This window comes from Talpa occidentalis, unplaced genomic scaffold (assembly GCF_014898055.3).
Source record: "Talpa occidentalis isolate TD23 unplaced genomic scaffold, MPIMG_talOcc4v2.1 talOcc4.17, whole genome shotgun sequence".
In the NCBI taxonomy this organism is placed as follows: domain Eukaryota; kingdom Metazoa; phylum Chordata; class Mammalia; order Eulipotyphla; family Talpidae; genus Talpa; species Talpa occidentalis.
Window position 1 is genome coordinate 40,177,615 of NW_023601754.1, and position 17,766 is coordinate 40,195,380.

Sequence of the window (17,766 nt, forward strand, 5' to 3'; positions counted from 1 at the left end):
CACTGATCAGGCTGTGTAGCGGGGGAGACTGGATAGTAAAGAAGCTGTATTTTCAACCAGACCATCCCTTCCCCTTCATTCTGATGCAGGACAAAGTTTGAGAATCATTGGTGGAGCAATTAGGACCCCTGTCTCTGGTTTACATCCCAACTTTGCCATTTGCTTATTTCCTAACTGTGGGCAAGTGATTTTCTTTTCTTTCTGAACCTCGATTTCCTAATCTGAAAAGTGGGGACAAAAATATGTACCATAAAGATTCAAGGGGCTCATGCAAATTTCCTCCCACTCGCCCCCTTGCTCCTGCAGCTGCCATGCTGTGTCCTGTGCTCCCTCCAGCCACTGGTCTTTGCACAGGCTTCCCCTCCTCCTGGAACATTCTTCTCCCAGAGATGATCAGGACTGATTCCTTCTCGTTATTTGGACAGGGGTCACTCAAATGTCACATCCTTGGATAGGCTGCCTCTTCACTGCCCTCACATCTCTTACATCACCCGGGGTTATTTTTTCCATAATCCTTACCACCAACGTTAAAACGAGGAAGGTATTCACTTGCCCATTACCTCACTACCACGAAGATGTCAGCTCTGTGATGACAGGGACTTTGTCTGCTTTAGTCACTGCTTTGGTGCCTATAATAGCGCCTGGCACAGAGCACATGCTCAGTAAATGTCTGAAGATTTATTTATTTATGCATGCAAGAGCTGGGGTGTAGGGCAGAGGTGGGGGGGGTGAGAGGATTCACCAGAGACAGAGTGGGGAGCAGAACAGGTAGATCTATTGAAATACACTGCTGAGGGAGGTCTGCTGCAGACCTGTGGGTCACCTCCCTGGCTGGGGATCGAACTCGTGCTGCAGTGGCTGGCAATAGCTTGAGAGTGCTGTCTTTAACCCCTGCACCACCAGGGAGGCCCCCAAATGTCTGTTAAATGAATATGAAGACCTGAGTGTAAGGCCTAGTAGAAAGTAAGTGCTTAATAAATGCAAGCTATGTGATGCTGACAAATACACGAATGACTGGTGTATGACAATGTGGGGGGCTGGTGGTTACAAGATAGAGCAATCCTGGGGTCTCCTGCCAACAAGTCAGATCTCTGTCCCTCCTCCCAGTCTGGATGGACAGACAGACCAAGGGCAGCCTGTGTGGATGGGAGCCTAGGGTTGGAACATGTTTGTGTGATGTGCTTGGAAGGGCTGGAGGCTGCGGCCTTAGGCAGGATGGCTAACCTGCTTGTACTTGTTTCCTTTGCTATGAAATAACATAACCACTGTTTACTCAGTGGTTAAGAGCTGGGGTCTTTATCACTTTTGACTGAGATGGCAGTAAAAACATTGAGCAATCTCTCCCCTATATTATATTAGTTAGAAATATTAATATGGCTACTATGTTAATATATTAGAAGGGATCTAATGTCCCAAGAGTGTGGCTCTACAGCCATGGCATTGGGATCAAATGCCAGCCATGCCCTATGCTGGCTGTGTGACCTTGGGCAAGCCACTGCACCTCTCTGAGCCTCAGTTTTCTCAGCTTCACATGATAGGGCTTGTGGCAAGAGTTTAATTAATTAAAATACACTAAGTTTTTGCTATGGGACCCAGCACCTAGGAAAATGCTTTTCTTTTACTTTGGACTTTAAAATTCATAGTCTTGAGATCATTTCAAGCTCAGAGAAAAGTTGCAAGGTTAATTCAAAGCATTTCCCTGTGGCCTTCAACCCTTTCCTCAGATGTTGAATTTGCCACATCTGCTTTATCTTTCCTTCCATTTCCCCCTCCCCCCATATTTTTTCCCTGAACTGCTTGAGAGTAAGTTGCAGGTACCCTTTAAACACATCAGTGTACGTTTCTTACAAGCGAGGGCTGTCTCCTGCAAAGCCACAGTACCGCACAGCTCTGGAAGCAGGTAAATCTAGTAATGTCATCCATGGCTTGACGAGGGTCCTGTCCATGACAGGCTGGATATACACCAAGAGGCCCAAGAGGCCACACCATCCGGCCCAGGGGTGTCACCAGCCACGCTGTCTAGGTTTGCGTGAGCACATGCTGTGACTTCACACAAAGCTGGAACCCGCCAACAGGGCCTCATTTTAGGTCTCGCGCAGCTGGATTGCTCTGGTGCCACCGTCCAGTCCTCAGCCAGTCCCTAGTCACCTCTGGCCAGTGGTCTCAGTGTCCTCCTTTAGGGCCTGTCCCTTCCGGCCAGCGTCCAGCCCAGGCGCTAGCATTTCAGTCAGGTGTTAGAAAGCGCTCGTTAAGTGAGAGCTGGCATTAAAAGAACAACACAGGAGAAATGCAAGGAGGCTGAGCTGAGAATGCACCTGACCCGAGGTGCTCCTAGTTTCCACCTTCCAGTGGCTCACTTGCTGACCCCCTGGGAGGCCCCCCGAGTGAGCAGGACTCGGGTTCAAACCCCAGCTCCTCCTGTTACCAGTGTGTGACCTCAGACAAGCCAGGGCTCCTCTTTGAGCCTCAGTTTCCCCAATTTTAATGGGGGTGACGTGGCTCCTACCTCATGGGGATGTGAGAAGTGTGCAGGGCCCTCAGCGTGGCTCTGACTGGAGGAATCGGGGGGCAGGCTTCTCTTCTTTAGAGGGCCCGTGGATGTGGGTGAGCCCTGACCCCCCTCTCACCCCCAGGATGACGAGGTGGTCCTGCAGTGCAGCGCCACCGTGCTCAAGGAGCACCTCAAGCTCTGCCTGGCCGCCGAGGGCTTTGGCAACCGCCTCTGCTTCCTGGAGCCCACCAGCAATGCCCAGGTCTGTGGCGGGAGGGCGGGCAGGGGAGCCGGAGGGAGTCTCGGGATGGACTGTCATGGGTTCAGAGAGGATGTGAAGAGGGGTCCAGATAGGAGAGAAAATGGAGGGGGGCTAGAAGAGAATGGGGGCCAGCGGGTCTGAGGTGGGTAGAGGGAGAGGTGTGAAGAGGGGGGCACAGGAGGTCCAGGGGTCTGAGGGACAGGCAGCCTTGGCCTCAAGGAGAAGGTGGCCTGAACATCTAGGAGTTGGGGTCTGAGGAGGGATTGGGGGTCTCAGTGGGAAAGAGGGGGTGCAGAGAGTCTTGAATCCAAGGGAAAAGGACCTGGCAGTTAGGGGATGCTAGCAGGGGGTTCACTGGGGGGAGGTTGGTGGGGGTACAGAACCTGGGGGTGATGAGGGCTCAGGTTCTGAGGGAAGAGGTGAGCTGGGGGAATAGGATAGGGGCTGAGAAAGGGAGGTGATATATCCTCTGAGGGAGAAGACCAAGTCTGGGGGGCCTGAGAGTCTTCGGTCCAAGGGGAAGGTCTCTGGGAGTCTGAGGTGACTGGGGCAGGTGCAGCATTGGTCATGGGCATCAGAGGGAGGAGGCAAGGGCTGGGTCTGTCTGTGGTGACAGCAGAGGTGCAGCTTCCTTTGGTGCTGGAGGCACTTGGGTCACCTTTAGGGGAAGGCACAGAGGGGCTTCCATGCGTTGAAAAGGGTGCAGTGTGTGTGAGGGGGAGTCACGGGGCTGAAGCTTCCTAGGATGTGGGGTGGGGTGTAGGTTACTTGAGTAGGGAGGGTACTGTGGAAGTTTCTGTGAGGTTCAGGTGAGGGAGCAAGTCTCGAAGTGATGCTGGTATAGATTTGGGGTGCCCAAAGGGACAGAGTACAGGGGCTTTGGGAGGGGGTCGGGCTGGGGTCAGGGGCTGTGAGGGGTATAGATATTCAGGCTGGGGGCAGGGGAGAAGCAGAGCTCAGGGGTCTTCAGGCCCCCCACTCACACTGCCACCCCTCAGAATGTGCCCCCCGACCTGGCCATCTGCTGCTTCGTCCTGGAGCAGTCCCTGTCCGTGCGAGCCCTGCAGGAGATGCTGGCCAACACCGTGGAGGCTGGCACAGAGGTAAGGCTCCGGCCTGCAGGGGCACGGTGGCTGGGGTGCGCAGGGCCTGAGGCGTTTACCAGCTGCTCTTCTTCCTCTCTGCCCACCCCACAGGCCCTCAATTTGGATAAGTGGGTAGGTTTGGAATTGGGTGTCACCTGTCTTGACCCCTCCTCTCCTGACCCCAGGCCCACCTCTTAGGCTCACATCCTGCACACAGGGGCTGGGGGTCTCCCCCACTCCTGCTGTCAGGGCTGTGGAGCCCAGAACAGGCCAGGCAGGCAGGAAGGAAGGCAGGGGGCGCTCAGCCCCAGTCCCCTTCTTTCTCCTGCCCTTTCTCCTGTCTCCCAGTCTTTCCCCAGCCTGATCTGATCTCAGCTCTTCTCCGCATGGGACCTCTCCCCTCCTCACCCCCATCCCAAGTGTGGGTCCCCTCCGGTCCCGGAGTGGGTCCGCCATGTGATCATGCACCCCATCACATGGCCTCCTCAGAGCATGGGCATGTGGGAGCCCGGATGGGAGGCATGAGTGCCCGGGCGTACCCCCTCCCCCACAAGAGATGCCAAGTCTCTTGGGTTTGGGGGGGTGGCCAACATGTAACAACTGGTCAGACAGCACTGGCCAAGCCGACAGCAGAGAAGACACGGGGCTTTGGGGAACACAGGCTACTCCATCCCTGCTTCCGTGGGTAGGGCAGAGAATCTGTTCAGGGATTCTTGCCGAACGGGATATTTTATGGGGAGCAGATCCCCACCTGGACAGGCCTGAGGGCTTGGGGGCCTGTGCTGACTGTTGCTGTCCTGCCCCCCGCAGTCGTCCCAGGGCGGGGGACACAGGACGCTCCTGTATGGCCACGCCATCCTGCTCCGACACGCTCACAGCCGCATGGTGAGTGCCTAAGTGAGGAGCACGGGCCGGGGCGGGGGTGCAGTGGCTGTCTGGGGGTGTCTGACTCCCCTTTACAACTCTAGTATCTGAGCTGCCTCACCACCTCCCGCTCCATGACCGACAAGCTGGCTTTCGACGTGGGGCTGCAGGAGGATGCAACAGGTGCGGGGGCTAGAGGGGGTGGGGGTGCGCAGGCAGGAAGTTGGGGTGCAGAGGTCTGCAGAACTCCGGTGGGGAGCACAGAATGCTTGGATGGACACATTCTGGACAGGGAGACTTGGGGGGACCCTGGGAAGAATCCCAGGGCAGTAATAGGGGACAGCATGGGGGACAATAGCCGTACATTTTGAGCAGGGGGTTTGGCAGGTCAGTGGCTGGGAATGCCTTGGGGAAGGGCATGCTGGGGAGCCTTCATGCTGGCAGTTCCCCCCGCCCCCGCCCCCAGGAGAAGCCTGTTGGTGGACGATGCATCCAGCCTCCAAGCAGAGGTCCGAAGGGGAGAAGGTCCGCGTCGGGGATGACCTCATCCTTGTTAGTGTGTCCTCTGAGCGCTACCTGGTGAGCAATCCTGCCCGTCCCCCTCCTGCTGCCCTGGGCCAGAGTGCTCGGTGCAGCCTTTACCTCACCAGGGGTCAGCTTGATCTCTACCCACAACATCCTGACTCCCGATTTCTGCTTTCCTGACTTCTGGCATCCAGTTTCTGGCTCCTGACTCCCCACTTCTCCATTACCTTGATCTTGGTTGCCTGATCTGTGACCTTGACTTTTCTGTCTCCCATCTGCCGGTTTCTGGCACTCTGGAACTGTGGCCCACCCGGCATCATCTCTGACCCCCATAAACTCGTGGCCCCCAGCACCTGTCTACAGCCAGTGGCGAGCTCCAGGCTGATGCCTCCTTCATGCAGACACTGTGGAACATGAACCCCATCTGTTCCTGCTGTGAAGAAGGTGAGGGCCTCAGACCTCTGATCCCTAAACAGAGACCCTCCCCCCAAATTGACCTCCATCTTTGCCCCTCAGGCCCCATGCCTGTATCTCCAGATTGTGACTGTCATGCTAGATCTCCAAATCTGGTACCCCAGAGTGCAGACCATGCCCCCTGCCCCTTCCAAGCCCCAAACTCAGTATTAGACTCCCAAACTGAGACCCTAAAGTATTTGTTCCCACACTAAACTCAAGTCTTGCAGGTCAGACCGCTAGACTAGGAGGCAAATTTAGAACATCAAGTTTGGAGCTCATCCTTGAGACCCCCCAATTCAATCTCAGATTCCCTAACCAAGACCACAAATGCTGACCCCAAATCTGAGCCAACCAACCTCAAATCTCCTAGCTTTAACCTCAGTCTCCCATTACCTCCCAGATTCAGAACTCATGCTGAGGCCCCAAGTCATGGCCTCAAACCTTTGACTGCAACACTTGAACCCAAACCTTGGGGCCCCAGAGCGGAGCCACGTTGCACTCTGAACCACAGACACACAAATTCAGGCCTTTACCTCAGACCTTGAACCTCAGGCCAGACAACTTCAAAGTATAAACCTCAGATGTCTCCAAGCCCAGACCCCAAAGTTTAGATGACTCAAAACTTGGGCTTCAACCTCAGGCCCACCCGTCACACCTCTAAACCCAGAGCCCAAATCAAGCTTAGAGCTCAGATCCTGATAACAGGAAACGTGAGACCCAAACCTCCCACTCCAACCTCAAAAATCCAGACACAAACCCACCTTCAGCCCTGCATACCCGGACACCTGAACACATCTCCCCAACCTCAGACTCCTCACTTCATACCTTAGCCTTAGCCCAAACCACAAACGTCCACTTTCTTGCCTGAAATACAGATCACCAACTGCACACCCCCAAACCCAAGGCCCAGCCGCCCCCCCCCCCAAGGGAGAAGCAGCACTCCTGTCTCCATTTTAGCTCCCGCTCTCTCTGGGGTTCCAGCCCCAGCGTGACCAGCTTCCCCTGCTCCTCCGCAGGCTACGTCACCGGGGGCCACGTTCTCCGCCTCTTCCACGGACACATGGACGAGTGTCTGACCATCTCCCCCTCCGACAGTGAGGACCAGCGCAGGTCTGGGCTGGGGTCAGGAGCACCTTGGGCAGGGATGGGGGTTGTGGGGAGGAGGGCGAAGTTCAGCTGGGCGTCTGGAACCTCATGGGTAGAGCCAGGGGTCAGATTTTGCTGTGCTGGAGCCTGAACCCCTGACTTACTTTCTCCCTTGTCCCCAGACTGGTCCACTACGAGGGGGGAGCTGTATGCACCCATGCCCGCTCCCTCTGGAGACTGGAGCCACTGCGAATCAGGTGGGGGCAAGGCGGCCGGGCAGGGGAGGGGCTGGGGATTTCTGGGGACCTAGGAGGAGAGAAAGGGTCTTGAAGGAAGAACGGAGGAAGAGACAGGAGAGTTTTGAGGGAAAATCTGGGGAACCCAACAGAGCTATGAAGAACCTCAGGGATGCTATGGGTCTGGAGGAAAAGCATGCTCCCCTTAGGGAGAGGGGTTCCTGAGCGAGAGATCAGGGGGTCTGGAGTGAAAATGTGGAGCTTGTAAGGGAAGAAGATGACAGGTCTGGGAAAACTGGGGGCACTGGAGACATGTGGGGAGTCCTAAGGAAGCTGTGAGGGCCTGAGAGAAGATTTGGGGCCCTGAAGGACCACTGGTGGGCCTACAAAAGATTTGGGAGCCCAAAGAAGTTTGGAGGCACCCAGGAAAAAAGTTGGGATTTGAAGAGATTTGGGCCAAGATAGGGTATCCATGGGAGGACTGGGGTGTCCTCTGAGCCCCTTCACCCTCATCCCCCACCCTCACCCTCCACAGCTGGAGTGGAAGCCACCTGCGCTGGGGGCAGCCGCTTCGCATCCGGCACGTCACCACGGGGCGGTACCTGGCGCTCACCGAGGACCAGGGCCTAGTGGTGGTTGATGCCAGCAAGGCCCACACCAAGGCCACGTCCTTCTGCTTCCGGACCTCCAAGGTCAGTGGGGTCAGAGTGCCCAGTGAGACTCTCCCATTGAAGGCACAGGCCAAGGAGGCTGACCTCTCTCCCCTGCCCCTGCAGGAGAAGCTGGATGTGGCCCCCAAGCGGGACGTGGAGGGCATGGGCCCCCCTGAGATCAAGTATGGGGAGTCGCTGTGCTTCGTGCAGCACGTGGCCTCGGGCTTGTGGCTCACCTATGCAGCCCCGGACCCCAAGGCCCTGAGGCTCGGCGTGCTCAAGAAGAAGGTGGGTGCCTGACAGAGGGAGGGGCAGGAATGGTGGTGGTCATGCTCGAATCTTCAGGAGTTTGGGGATGGGACTGAGAGAGAAACAGAGAGACAGGGAAAAAGAGGGACCTCTATCATCTATCTATCCGTCCGTCCGTCTGTCCGTCCATCCATCCACCTATCTTTCTATCTTTCTGTCTTTCTATCTATCTAAAGAGAGAGACAGGGAGACACAAACTAAGCAACTCAGAACAACATTCAACAAACTGAAGTACCCAAGGTGTGTGTATGTGTGTGTGTGTGTGTGTGTGTGTGTGTGTGTGTGTGTGTGTGTAAAAATAGGTGGGGCTGCCCAGCCCCTCCCTCCTCTCTCAGGACTCAGAAGTGGTGACATCCACCTTTACTGAAGTGTGCAGTTTCACAAGAGGAGAGTGAGAAAATTGCTTTTGATGGAGGGAACAAATAACACGAGCACAGGCCTTGAGGTTGAAATGGGGTGGGTGGTGGTGGTTGTTTTTATAAAAATGACAGGTTTATTAGGAAAAGGAGAAAGGAAAAATGAGAGGCGCCTGCATAGTCACAGGGGGGCAGGAGCTGCTGCTGCTGCTGCTTTGCCTGAAATGGGTGGTCTGGTTGCAGTAACAGAGAGAAGATCCAGTTTGGTGATGACAGAGAGGGGATTAGGAGGAGGGATATGGGGCCTTGGCGGCCATGGGGAGGATCCTGGCCTCTGCGTGAGACGGAGTCACCAGTTTTGAGCAAGTCTGGAAGGTGATGTGGATCAGGTCCACTGGGTGCCATAGCTGCTTTTGGGGACAGATGTGGAGGGTGGAGCTGGAGTAGGAGTAGCTGTCAGGGTGCAGGCAGACGATGATAGCAGCAGGACCAGCGTGGGGTCTATGGAGTGGGGAGAGGTGGCCATCCTGGTTATTGCAATTGATGGGGTTTCCTGACAGGCTGGATGTGAGGGTGAAAGAGGCGGGTGAGGATGCCTCGAGTTTTGCCCTGAGCAACCGGAAGGATGGAAGTGAGTTCGAGACAGTCCCATATCCGCTCAGGGGCACAGGGACCTGAGCTTTCAGCCCCCGGGCCTAGACTAGGATCACTCTGTAAAGATTTGTGGGGTGAGTGAATAGGAAGGGAGGTACCGTTTGCAAAAAATGAGGCCTGTGGTTGGACACATGAACTGAGGCTGCAGAGGTGGGTCTGCCCAGAGAGGGCAGGAGGGAGGTGTCGCCGGCAGGGTCTGGTATCCTCAGCCCTGGGACTGAACCAGTGGGGGGCAGGCAGAGGTCAGCTCAGGGGAAAGTTGGCAGCCATGATGTCTCACCGCACAACAAGGGGGCCAGGGGTCTGTCTGGGACATGTTAAGTCTGGGGTGCCTTTAGCGATTTCCGGTGGGGGGATGTGAAGTTATAAGTATAAGAAAGTGGAGAGGGTCTGCCTGGAGACACACAAGCTAGGGAGAAACAGAGAATCAAAGTGAGACAGAGACAGAGAGAGACAGGCATGAGAGCCAGAGACAGGGAGAGAGACAGAGATAAAGATGGACAGACAGAAGGAAAAGGGGACAGAGACATGGAGAAACAGGAGGGGCTGGGAAAAGAGACACAATAAAATACACACAGATGAAGGATAGAGGAAGAAGGCACTAATGGGGCAGCTTTGGTGGTAGAATTTGGGGGCCTGGCCCTGGGCAGCTGGGATCCTTCTGACGTCTCTGTCCCCCCACTGCCAGGCCATGCTGCACCAGGAAGGCCACATGGACGACGCGCTGTCCCTGACCCGCTGCCAGCAGGAGGAGTCCCAGGCTGCCCGCATGATCTACAGCACAGCTGGGCTGTACAACCAGTTCATCAAGTGAGTCACCTTGTACTCTGACCTGGGCTCCAGGCCACCCTTTGGCCCCCAAGCGCCTGGCGTTCATGCACCTCACCCCTTTAACCTCCACCTCTGACATCCACACCCCTCTCCGACATCCATCTCTGAGGTCACCCCTAATATCTAAACTCCTAACCTCTGTACACTTGACCCCTAATCTGACCTCACAGCCATGACTTTGACCTCACATCCCATCACCACCTACCTTTCAAGCCTCTGACATCCAAACCCTTGGCCTGGACCTCCCCAGGCCTTCTCGGCCCCCTCCTGTGCACACAGGAGCCAGCCCCAGCCCCGGCTCTTTCCCTGACCACGGTGTGACCTCGGGCCACGCTCTCCTCTCGCCATGGCGCAGTCTCCCCCCTGATAAACTGGTGTGAATGTGGGAGTTCCGAGGGGCCAGGGGGCGGGATTCGCAAGCGCCTCACGGCAAGCAGCCCTTGGGGCTCCTGGCTGACTCGTGCGCGGTGCCGGCAGGGGCCTGGACAGCTTCAGCGGGAAGCCGCGGGGCTCGGGGCCGCCGGCTGGCACAGCGCTGCCCATCGAGGGCGTTGTCCTGAGCCTGCAGGATCTCATCGGCTACTTCGAGCCGCCCTCCGAGGAGCTGCAGCACGAGGAAAAGCAGACCAAGCTGCGCAGCCTGCGCAACCGCCAGAGCCTCTTCCAGGAGGAGGTGGGGCCCCGGCGACGGAGGGGCGGGGTCTGTGGGCGCAGGGGCGGGGCCCGGTCTGAGAATGGGCGGAGTCTGTGGAATGGGCGGGGCGCTGGGGCACCTGAGGGGCGGGGCCTGCAGGGGGCGGGGCATGTGAGAGCAAGCTGGAACCGAGAGGTGCGGCTGGAATGCATCCCAGGCCTTTCACCTGAGGGGAGGTGGCCGGGACTAGGTGAAGCTCAGGGCTGAGACAACGTTTTTGGAGACAAGACCTGGGAAGAAGGAAATGAGTCGGACGGGGCTGCCAGATTCAGGGAGTCTGTGGGGCCTGAGGCACCCCTCAGGACAGACCCCAAGTGGGGCCTGGCGGGTTTTCGGGCGTCGGGGATGGCAGAGAAGGGAGGTGCTTCACCTGGGATCCGAGGCAGTGAGTCTGTGTTATAAGAGCATGGAGGGAAGAGATCGGAGGTGTCTGAATGGGATAGGGGCTGAATGGGGTGTGAGGAGAGGGTGGATAAAATTCCAGGGATCTGATATCTCCACAGTAATGGGAGAAGCTTCCAAATTGGCTCCCCTCCTCTCCAGGGACTCCCAGTCTGATGGTGGTAGCAGACTGAGAAATGTTAATTGTAAAAATAACACAACTTACTTAGAGTGGAATTAGCATGTGCAAAGCACTTAGAAGGGTGCCAGCAGATAGTAAATGCTGTGTAAATGTTACTGGTTATTATTACCTTGCATTTAGCCCTTCCTGTGTGTTCAGGGCTTTTGTGTACATGACCTTCTGCTAACCCACGAGTGCTGCAGTTCCCATTGTATACATAGATGGGTCACCGAAACTCAGGGTGATTCAATAGCAGTCAGCTACTCAACAAACAGGCCAGGGGATAGAGTTATAAACAAAACACAAAAATCCCTGTCCTCGTGGAATTGATGTGGTGGTGGTGGTGGTGGCGAGGATAGGTAATCAATGAAATCAGTAAATTGATGGTAAATGCCAAGGAGAAAAAGAAAGCTGGGTTCAGTGGAGAGTGCTAGGGTTCCTGCAGCTTGAAATAGAGCTGTGCGGGAGGGTGCCCTGAATGAAGGGGGGATGTTCAGTTGGGGCAGGGATATGGAGGAGACAGAGGGCCATGAGTGCTCAGGCTGCGAGGTGGGAGTATACCTGGGGGGACTGGTGGAGGGTGGAAAGAGATAAGGGTGGACAGGTGATCAGGACCTGTCATGTGAGGACTTTGGCTTTGGGAGCTACAGGAGGGTTAGGTCTTCTGACGTCACTAGTTCACAACTGGTTGATGGCAGAGCTAGTTTGTGTGACTCCTGGGTACCTGTGCCGTCTCTCTTACTAAAGATCTGGACCCCCTACTCTTTCTAAAGGCTATGCATACAACAGTTGACATCTGTTAAGTAACAAAAAGCCAACAGAGCTCATTTTAAAGATCTTATTGGCTTTATTAAATGATTCATGGCTTGGGCAGCATCCCATCTATCAAGAAGACAGGCTTTCCAAAAAGCTGTATGAAATGAAAGGTTTTTATAGGGAGGAAAAGGGCAAGAACAGGGGATTATTTCTGGCTTAGGTAACCTACTCCAAGGAAATGGAAAACGGTCTTGTGGCGGATTATTACATTTTCTTTTGGGGAGTGGAGAAGAGTACTTTATTGGTGCTGACCAGAAAATTCCATACTGACTGGTTAGGATTACATAGGAGACTGTAAGTGCAAAGGACTTGAAACTGCATTTAGGTGAGGTATTATGTCTTGGTGGGCTTAGCACACAACCTCCATTTTGGGGTCCTCCCTTCTCCTCCCCTCCCTCCCTCCCTTCCTTCTGCCCTTCCTCTCCACCTTCTCTCCCTCCTTCCTAACTTTATTTTTTTTTAAGATTTATTTATTTATTTATACAAGCACTGGGTACAGTCAGAAGCATGGAGTGGGGGAGGGATGAGAGAACTCACCAGAGCCAGAGCGGGGAACAGAACAGGCAGGATGACGAAGTACACTGCAGAGGGGAGCAGCGGGTGTGGTAGGAGAGGTCTGCACGCCATGTGGGACCCTCGCTGGCGCCCGGGAATCGAACGGGCGCTGCAGAGGCTGCAGGCAGCTTCACAGCCCAGCGTTCAACCACTGTGCCACCAGGGGAGGCCCCCCCTTTTTTTTTAAGATTTATTTATTTATGCATACAAGAGCAGGGGTGTAGGCCAGAGGTGCAGGGGGTGAGAGAATTCATCAGAGACAGAGTGGGGAGCGGAACAGGCAGACTGACTGACATACACTGCCGAGGGGAGCAGCGGGGAGACAGAAGAGGTCTGCTGCGCCATGTGGGTCACCTCCCTGGCCCGGGATCGAACTAGTGGTTCAGAGGCTGCGGACAGCTTCACAGTGCTATGTTTAACCCCTTGCGCCACCAGGAAGGTCCCCCTTTCTTCCTTCCTTCTAACTCATGTAAGCACTATTTATAATTGCCTCCAACTATAATGTTCACCATCACTAGAATGGTGGTGGGAATGTTCTTGAGTCTTCAAACATAACATTGAGCAAAAATTCCATATACCAAAACAAAAACAGACATAACACTGTTTATCCTAAGACCAAAACCAGGCAATATTCGAGTATGTATGTGTGGCCGACACATCCATAGGTGGTTAAAACAGAGACGTAAGGAAAAGAATTCCGTGAGAGCCAGGCTGATGCTTATTGCTGGCAGAGGGGGTGATGTGATCAGGAGGGGCATCCAGGTGACCTCTGGGTGTGGTTGGCATGGATGCAACTGGGATCAGGAGTGGGGCGCTTAGGAAGAAAACTGTGGGGGCAGCTCTAGTCCCGAGACTGTCCACATGAGACTACGCAGGTGTTTCTTTTCAGGGGCGACTGTCCCTTTCAGGGGCAACTTTCTGCCTGCTCGAGTCTTTTTTTATAATAAACTTGACCTTTGGGATATTAACAATAAGAAAAAAGAAAAGGAAAACCCCGGGAAGGAGAAGCATAAATTCATTTCCAATGGTAATAAGGACGCATTATGTTGGGTCAGAGGCAGAGAGGACAAGGACAGATTTGGGGAGCCAAGGCAGAGTGAGAGGAGTGGGCGTGAAAGGGAACATGGCATTTACAGATGTGGAACATGCCGCTGTGGAAGGAATATGGATAAGCAAATCCAAAAAAAAAAAAAAAAAAGACAAGGAAGGGCCGTGGCTCCGGTCGTGACGTCAGCTCTTTCCCCACCCCAGGGCATGCTCTCCCTGGTCTTGAATTGCATTGACCGCCTAAATGTCTACACCACCGCAGCCCACTTTGCTGAATTTGCAGGAGAGGAGGCAGCCGAGTCCTGGAAAGAGATTGTCAACCTGCTCTATGAACTTCTGGGTAAGGGCCCCAGTCCTGTGATCCTTTACGGCACCCTCGGTCTCCAGGCCCCTGGGTCTGACCCCTCTGTCCACCCTCAGCCTCTCTGATCCGTGGCAATCGCACCAACTGTGCCCTCTTTTCCACCAACTTGGACTGGTTGGTCAGCAAGCTGGATCGGCTGGAGGCCTCCTCTGGTAGGAAGACCTGGGGGAGGCGACAGAGATTTGCTCGAGGGACGACGGGAGGGCCGTGGCCGCCTCCCCTCTCACGCTGCCGCCCGTGCAGGGATCCTGGAGGTGCTGTACTGTGTCCTCATCGAGAGTCCTGAGGTCCTGAACATCATCCAGGAGAACCACATCAAGTCCATCATCTCCCTGCTGGACAAGCATGGGAGGAACCACAAGGTTGGCTTCTCACCCCTTGAACCTTGAACCCTGACCTCTCCCCATGACCCCAGACTTTCCCGCTTCCTGTCCCCCAGCTCATCTCTTACCTGAACCCCTCTCCCACCTGCCTCCCCCTCAACACAAGGCTGCCAGCCGCATGGTGGGTGATGGATTTAGGGCCACGGATGTCCTTCATTTGGTCTCTGAAAGGGTTTTAAAAATTTTCAGTTTCATGGCCTTTACTCAGGCTGCGTCTGCACTGCCCTGCACGGCAGGTCCTTCCTCTTGCCACCCTGTCATTGCTAACCCTTCATGTACCTGGCCTGGTCCCTGAAGACACACGCTTGTGGCCTGTGACCGCAGCTGATCTAACATCTCATTCTAGCCTCTTGTCTCTCACTGACCCGACCCTCACCCTCTCACCCCAGTCTCTTCTTACATTGCTGATGCCTGACCCCAACTCACATGCCTCCCACCTGCCCCCCTCCCCAGCCTCTCATCTCACCTTTCTCGTTGACATTTGACCTTCCTCTGTGACCTCTAGCCTCCCCCTTTCTCCACCTCCTCTCAGTCAGAATATCCATTTCCCATCCTGACATGTCAAGTGGCTTCCTACCTGGGGTCTCCCATAGACCCTTGCACCCTGACCTTGACGTTGACCTCCAGGTCCTGGACGTGCTGTGTTCCCTGTGCGTGTGCAATGGCGTGGCCGTGCGCTCCAACCAAGATCTCATCACCGAGAACTTGCTGCCTGGCCGTGAGCTCCTGCTGCAGACAAGCCTCATCAACTATGTCACCAGGTCTGGCCCCTGACCCCTGACCCCAGCCTGACCTCCCCCGACCCCAGCACTCAGACCCTCTCCATCCTCTCCCTGACTCCCAGACGGCACACCCAGTGGAGGCCCCTTCCTCCAGCTGCTGCCCCAGGGTGCAACACCCGGTCCTCACCAAGTCTGCCCCAGCTGCCCCTGGCTCCCGTGTTCTCTCCCTGCCCCGTTCATCTGTCTATTCCCCCACCCCCCGCTTTTTTTTGGCGCATGCTTTCAATCCCTTTTTCTTTGTCCTCCATCTCTTTCCCCCTGCCTCTCTTGGGTCTGTCTCTGTCTCTGCTTTCTTGTCCCATGTCTCTTGCTCTGTCTCCATGTCTCTGCCTTTCTGTCTGCACCTCCCTGTCTTTCTCCATCCCTGCCTCCCACCAGCTGTCTCCTCTCCTGCTCTCCTTCACCCACCTCTCCTGTCCCGTCTCTCCTGCAGTATCCGCCCCAACATCTTCGTGGGCCGAGCAGAGGGCTCCACGCAGTACTGCAAGTGGTACTTTGAGGTGATGGTGGACGAGGTGGCTCCGTTCCTGACCGCACAGGCCACTCACCTGCGGGTGGGCTGGGCCCTCACGGAGGGTTACAGCCCCTACCCCGGGGGCGGCGAGGGCTGGGGCGGCAATGGGGTCGGCGATGATCTCTATTCCTACGGCTTCGACGGGCTGCATCTCTGGACAGGTACCCGGACCCCTTCCCTGACCACTGGCCCCAGAGTTTCCAAGACTCCTCACACACTCTTGGGATCCTGATCCCAAAACAGATCAGCTTTGACCCTTTATGCTCATTTCCCAAAATCCTCACCTGAGAGCTTCCAAGATCCTGGCTATCCTCCATTTCCTTATAACTTCCAAAACTCTTACCATAGAGGATATATGACCTCTGACCCTTTGATCCCAGAAAAATGCCCAGATTATTATGGCTTCTGATCCCAAAGGATCCAGAGTCCTCAGCTCTGGGAAGACTTTAATCTCTGCTCCAACAGTTCTCAGGACCCTAACCTCAGGGGAACCTTGACCTCGATCCCAAATCTCTGACCTACAGGACTCCCTGTGGGAACACTTGATCTTAGGGTTTCCATGATTGGGACACCACAGCACCCTCTAAACCTGCTTTTTGTCTCTTGAGACCGTTGGTTCCTTGGGACGTCTGACTTATGACCCCTCTCCCTGGTGACCCTGGCACAGGACACGTGGCCCGCCCAGTGACTTCTCCAGGGCAGCACCTCCTGGCTCCTGAGGACGTGGTCAGCTGCTGCCTGGACCTCAGTGTGCCATCCATCTCCTTCCGCATCAACGGCTGTCCTGTGCAGGGCGTCTTTGAGGCCTTCAACTTGGACGGGCTCTTCTTCCCTGTCGTCAGCTTCTCAGCTGGGATCAAGTGAGCGCTTGCCCTTGTCCCCTTGCCAGTCTGCAGACGGCCTCCTCGATGAGGCCTGGACCCAGCAGCCTACTCTCAGGACAGACAGACCAGGCCCCTGTGCGAAGGTTCCAGTGACATCTTAGGTGGTCCCAGACACTTTGAGTGTCCTCTCAATGATCTCAGCTTTTTCCCAGCCCCATGCCCTTCCAGCATATTCCAAATGTGCCCCAATTTCATATAACCCCAGACTCTCCCAGAAACCTAGAAACCTCTGTGATCCCTGACCTCCCACTTTTACCACCTTCTCTCAGTCAAAACCTATGCCAGTCACTGTGCCATTGCAATGACCTCCAAAGGACCCCAGGACCTGGCAATGATCTGATCATCCCAAACTCTCCCAGTGACCCCTTGACAACCACAGTTATTTCAAAGATCTCTCAATAGCCTAATTTCCCAGTGACCCCAAGTTCTGTGAATGACTTTGCTGTCATCAGTCAGCAGTGAGTCCGCTTATCTCAGACTCTCGGTGACCTCCAAAGGACTTTCTCGGTCTCCCCAAACCTTCTAAGTGCTCTGTTGACTCAGGGTCTCCTCCAAAGGACCTTCCATGAGCTCCCCAATGACCCTACACTCTTCTGTTTTGATCCCCCAGGGAGTTCCATTGGCCTCACACATACTTTTTGACCTTAGACTTTCCTTTCTGACTCCCAATCTATGACTGCCCAATGATCTCAGGCCCACCCAGAAGCTACACTAACCCCAGAAAATTGCTCCACTCAGAGCACAGACTCTCCTGTAAACTGACCCCACCAGTGAACCCTGCTTTCCCATCCAGGGTGCGGTTCCTCCTCGGTGGCCGCCATGGTGATTTCAAGTTCCTCCCCCCTCCTGGCTACGCCCCGTGCCATGAGGCTGTACTCCCGAGAGAACGACTCCATCTGGAACCCATCAAGGAGTATCGGCGGGAGGGCCCTCGGGGCCCCCACCTGGTGGGCCCCAGCCGCTGCCTCTCACACATGGACTTTGTGCCCTTCCCTGTGGACACAGTCCAGGTACTCCTGCCCTGCAAGGGTTTCCTGGTGAGGCACACTCCTTGAGGAGTCTGGGAGGTGGGGCCTTCCCCACCTGGAAGCTGGGGATCTGTTCTTTAACAGGGAGACGGAGGCAGAGAGGAGGCAAAGGACTCTTTTAGGGCAGAATCCTACTTTCAGGGAGTCTCACTCTAGTTATCTAAAAAAATGATTGTTATTGCCTCCGATGTACAGTTGGGGAAAGTGAGGCCCAGAGAGGTTAAGCAACTGGTGCAAGTCACACAGCTGACTTGAACCCGGAGACCAGATTCCAAAGCCTATGGGCTTATCCACTCCTCTGCTGGCATCTTGTTTCCTGCAGGCCTCTC

The 17,766-nt window shown here is 55.2% G+C and overlaps 1 protein-coding gene across 1 annotated transcript in view; it reads left to right on the top strand.

The window, feature by feature from the left end:
* The window catches only part of RYR1 (ryanodine receptor 1), a 106,432-nt gene that overhangs the window by 2,318 nt on the left and 86,348 nt on the right, over positions 1-17,766 (top strand). Inside the window, exons 2-20 of the mRNA XM_037517859.2 lie at positions 2,634-2,753; positions 3,752-3,856; positions 4,649-4,723; positions 4,807-4,885; positions 5,169-5,281; positions 5,578-5,671; positions 6,700-6,793; positions 6,952-7,026; positions 7,541-7,697; positions 7,782-7,946; positions 9,666-9,787; positions 10,286-10,481; positions 13,687-13,822; positions 13,903-13,998; positions 14,090-14,208; positions 14,857-14,990; positions 15,445-15,686; positions 16,193-16,385; positions 17,203-17,419. Of these exons, the coding sequence (XP_037373756.1) occupies positions 2,634-2,753; positions 3,752-3,856; positions 4,649-4,723; positions 4,807-4,885; positions 5,169-5,281; positions 5,578-5,671; positions 6,700-6,793; positions 6,952-7,026; positions 7,541-7,697; positions 7,782-7,946; positions 9,666-9,787; positions 10,286-10,481; positions 13,687-13,822; positions 13,903-13,998; positions 14,090-14,208; positions 14,857-14,990; positions 15,445-15,686; positions 16,193-16,385; positions 17,203-17,419 (2,532 nt within the window). The remainder of the gene's footprint in view (positions 1-2,633; positions 2,754-3,751; positions 3,857-4,648; positions 4,724-4,806; positions 4,886-5,168; positions 5,282-5,577; positions 5,672-6,699; positions 6,794-6,951; positions 7,027-7,540; positions 7,698-7,781; positions 7,947-9,665; positions 9,788-10,285; positions 10,482-13,686; positions 13,823-13,902; positions 13,999-14,089; positions 14,209-14,856; positions 14,991-15,444; positions 15,687-16,192; positions 16,386-17,202; positions 17,420-17,766) is intronic.